The 4,715-nt window shown below is 41.3% G+C and overlaps 1 protein-coding gene across 1 annotated transcript in view; it reads right to left on the reverse strand.

Annotated features, from left to right (window-relative positions):
* The window catches only part of INTS4 (integrator complex subunit 4), an 81,371-nt gene that overhangs the window by 43,117 nt on the left and 33,539 nt on the right, over positions 1 to 4,715 (reverse strand). The window contains 3 exon segments of the mRNA XM_006772517.2: positions 1 to 34; positions 2,465 to 2,639; positions 4,500 to 4,571. Of these exon segments, the coding sequence (XP_006772580.1) occupies positions 1 to 34; positions 2,465 to 2,639; positions 4,500 to 4,571 (281 nt within the window).

Genomic DNA, 4,715 nt, shown 5'->3' on the forward strand with positions numbered 1-4,715 from the left:
ATGCAGAGAGCCTCCACAGCAGCAATGCGGACCTCTAGACAAAAGGAGACAAATACAACTGCGTATCAAATTAAGAGCCATGGGAAAAAATCCAAGGATTCCTTCTCATTCAGTTCTGCCTTTTGCTTTCTACTCCTCTCACCCTAAAAACTCTGGGAGATCTCCATGCTCACAGGTTCAGCTTCCACCTTCACTTCAACCTAAAAGCATGAACGTTGGTGTCACAGGGACTAAGATTTAGATCTCAACTGTGCAGACTTGTGATCGAATCACACATCTGTCTCCATTAACGGAACTTCTTGAAAACTAAGTTTTTATTTATCTCAGTATTTCAACTACAGTAAAGTTTTGTGTGTTTTTTAAAAAAAGGCAGCCAAAATAGTATTTTAATAAAACATATTAGATACTATTATTCTTATTTTAGAAATAAGATTCAACAAAGTGCATTAACTTGCCTCAAAGTCAGAGGAGAGATAAGACCAGTATCCAGGTCTGTTGTTATATAGACCAGCATTATATAGTGGTTAAAGATGGATGCTCTGGAATGACAGGGATCACACAGTGAACTGTGAAGAATAATCCCTCCACAAACTTGGAGGTGAACTTTAGCAACTCGATTTTCTCACCTGTTCAATGGCGATAATACTCATTTCCTTACAGAGCAGTTAGGATGACTTAATGACATGATGTAAGTAAAGCAGATAACACACCTCCTGGCATATGTTAAAAGCTCAACATTAGCTATCGCAAGGTCTTGTAAGCACCTTGAAAATAGAGCCATGTCTTCTACTCTTGGAATGCTCAGAACATGTAACAGTGAGGTTACTGAGTCTAGGAAGCCCTTCGTTCATTCACTAACAATGTTTCCTGAACGTGTAGGATATGCCAGGCTCTGTGCTAAGTGCCGGGATACAGAGATGAGTAAGCTACAGACAATGCTCACAAGACTTTTATAGATGCTCATTTTGTTGCAGTGGTTCCCCCATGGCTCTGCAACACAATGTACAGTTTCAAAAAAGAAAACTACTCCAATTGTGGTTAAAACTCACAAATACAAGTTGTTTTTGTATAAGAAATGTTTCTAGACACTTTAAAAGCAGAGTTAATACATTGAAGGGAGATGACTCAGATTTTTCTTGGTAGTTATGAATTCCTCCTTCTAATGAGAAGGGAAGAATTTGCTCCACTTCACAAAAAATGTAATTTAAATGTGAAATTGCTAATTACAAAGCAAGCCAGAAATGGACCTAAATATATTAATTGCTGGCTTTTCTTCCCAGGGCTTTATCTATTACACCACGTTGATTCATGTGTAACTCTTGCAACTCTATCAGAGGAATCACACAGAAACTCCTATCAGCATGAGATCAGAGATGATAAAATTCCAAGCAAAAACTTGGAAACATAAAGTAAAAACTTGGTGTTTTACTTTGCATGTACTGCCTGGCTACAGGCAGGTAAATAACAATTTCTACTGAACTTTTTGGAGTGCTGAAAGTATATTACAGTCTCCTTAAGGATCCAGGGCAGAGAGAAGGAATTTGCTATGTTGGGGCGTGGGGGGGAACTGTTTCACCCAGCCAGAGTGGCTCAGATGGTTAAGCATCCTCCCATGCACCAAAAGGTTGCTGGTTCGATCCCATTGGGAATGTACCAAAGGCAACCGATCAATGTTTCTCTCTCACATCTCTCTCTCTAATGAGACATTGTGTGCATATCAATCAATATGACAACCATAGCAGTCACTCAGTAAATGAGCACTGTTATCATGTAGTCACTAGAGGCCCAGTGCATGAAATTTGTGCACTGGGAAGGGGGTGTCCCTCAGCCCAGCTTGCGCCCTCTCGTAGTCTGGTACCCCTTGGGGATTGTCCGCCTGCTGGCTTAGGCCCGGTCCCCCGACCCCACCGGGGATTGGGCCTAAGCCGACACTCAGACATCCCTCTCATAGTCAGGGGCTCTCACAGTCCAGAACCACTCGCTCCCTACAGCCCGCCTGCCGCAGAAGCAGGAGAGGTTCCAGCCACCACCAATGCACTTGCCAGCCATGAGGCCAGCTTCTGGCTAAGCAGGGGATGTGGCGGGGAGTGAAACTCAACCAGAAGCTGGGCTTGCTGCTCATTAGTGCTGGCCCCACCCCCCACCCACTGGTGGTGGGGGAGGGGGAGTGGCGGAGGGGCCATGGGAGGTTGTGGTGCCTCAGTCCACATCCCACCTCTCCGGAGGCACTGGGACTATGCCACCCCCTCTCCCACTGCCTCTGTAAAAGATGTGGCACTGGAACCTGGACCAAGCAGCCCCCTCTCCTGCCGCCTGCGGAAGGGGGGCGCCAGGATCACCATGGCTAGCCTGGCAACACAGGCTCCCTGGCCCTGCCCCCGCCCCACCCCCTGGTCATTCCGGAAGGTCGTTCCACAGTCCAGTCTAATTAGAACATTAGTTCTTTATTATATAGGATACTTACCATACATTTCATCTTCCAATCCATGAACAAAAGCTCCACAAGCTCCTGACTGGATCAAGTTCACAGCCCCTGTATCTACTTCTTCCTTGGGAGCATCATCTCCCCACTTCCTGCCGCTGGAAAACTCCCCTGAACTATAAAGTTCCTTGGCACGCTCGTGTGCAGTGCGTTTCCTCTGTGGAGGACAACAACAATTACCACTTGCAGGAGGTTCAAGAAGGAACAATAAGATGCACCCTGAAAACATGGTAGGCAGGAAATAAGACTGCTCTCTCAGAGTTACACTTGCAAAAAATAAAAATACTCAATAGACTAGAGCAGAGAAATGCAAATTCAACTTAAAGACCAAAGGCTCACAGGTCTATCACTGCTGATAGTAACCTTATTAAAGACAGTGAAAAAGTGTGTTGATCAGACAGATGTTCATGTTTGCAATGACAACATAGGAAAGAGAGAACCAGAGAGCTAAACAATGGCAGTGTCCCTCCAAGCACCATGCCGGGTAGATAATACACTGGCCCTAGGAAAAAAACTTTTTCAGTCCCAGTAGAAGTCTCCATTTGACAACACTGTGTTCTATTTGAGCAATAGTGTGCTCCCAAGCAACCTTCTAGTAAATTCATTTTCTGCACAGAATGCTTAATGGGGAATATACTGGTTACAAAAGTAAATATTCAGTCCACTTGAGGGTTATGACTCTTATAAATACTTTATAATTTGCCTCTTTTGAACATTCTTGGTGTGACTCCACATCCTCATGGCTGATCATCTTAAAGGCACTGATAAAATATAGCACTTGAGCCTACAGGGATGTGGGTCAGACCCAGTAGGAAAGTTTGTACCTTGTGATGTGTCTTAGAAACCTTTGGATCACCCATTCCTCACCATTCACCATGAGCATATTCTTCTTTATACTTCTCCCCCAGAATACAAAAGAACACTTAATCAATCACTTACCTCAAATGAAGGCAATGCCATTAAGGAAAGCCAAATGGCAATATTTCATGTCAACTCTTCAACCATTCCTTAGAATTTATCTTATGTTACCAAATAACTCAAAAGAAGAAAGGAGCTAATATGCAGAAGATAATATTCTTTATGTGGTTTATTAGGATGGAAAAACTAGAAGGATCTAAATGTATTATGATGAGCTTAAAAATGATTATACATTTATTTAAAGGAATATTATGCAATCAATAAAAATGCTAAGTATAAAGTTAGCAATATGAAAAAAAAAGCATATGATACTGTGGCAAATATAAAAAGTAGACTTACAAAACCACAAAACTATCTGCATACAATGTTTAAAACATGCATAAGAAAAAAGAGCTGGGGAGAACTACACCAAAGGGCTGCAGGCTCGATTCCTGGTCAAGGGCATGTTACTGGGTTGTAGGTTCAATCCCCATCCCTGGTTGGGGCACATGCGGAGCACAACCAATTGATGTGTCTCTCTCACATCCATGTCCTCCCTCCTCCCCCGCTTCAACTCTCTTTAAAAATCAAAGGAAAAAATATCCTCGGGTGAGAGTTAACAAAAAAATAAATAAGTAAAGATATTGACAATAAATGAACATATCATATTCTCAGACTCATAGTGGGTTCTGGCAAATATATCAAAGAACGGTCGCAGTAAAAGCTTAGAGGCATTCCATAAGAGGCATTTTGTTACAGTTCAGAGAAAAAATTTATTCACTCTTCCATGGGAACTGCTACTGAAAAGCAGCCCTCAGATGTCATCTTAAAATATAAGACCAGACCTTTGCAATTTCTAAGAAAAGGAAAATTCATACTGGTTCTTCTCTGTAGAACACAACTTGTGCAAAGTATTTCATAATAATAATTTAAAATTTAATGAAGTAACTTTTAATTTGGTTCAAGTTACTAAGATTTTAAAGTAAATGTAATCTAATCATCCTACATTAATTTAACAAATGCATGGGCTGCAAAATTAAACCAATATCAGCTTGGCATATACTGTTACATTGATGTTAATTTCAGAAGCCCAGTTTAAACAACAGAGAATTCAAGTTACCCTTAGATCTGACATCAGCTTCTTGTCAAGCGTCTGCTCCAAGAAATGAGAACTGACTTGCTCCATAGAGCCCTGTAAAAAAAAAAAAGAATCCAAAACAAACTGAACATCTTTTAAGATCTGAACATTATCTCAATAGTCAAAGTTTGTAGTCAATGTGTAAAGATAACATTATTCTTAACATTAAAGATGCCTATGGATTCTGAATCAGCAGGA

Source organism: Myotis davidii, unplaced genomic scaffold (genome assembly GCF_000327345.1).
Source record: "Myotis davidii unplaced genomic scaffold, ASM32734v1 scaffold646, whole genome shotgun sequence".
NCBI classification, from domain to species: domain Eukaryota; kingdom Metazoa; phylum Chordata; class Mammalia; order Chiroptera; family Vespertilionidae; genus Myotis; species Myotis davidii.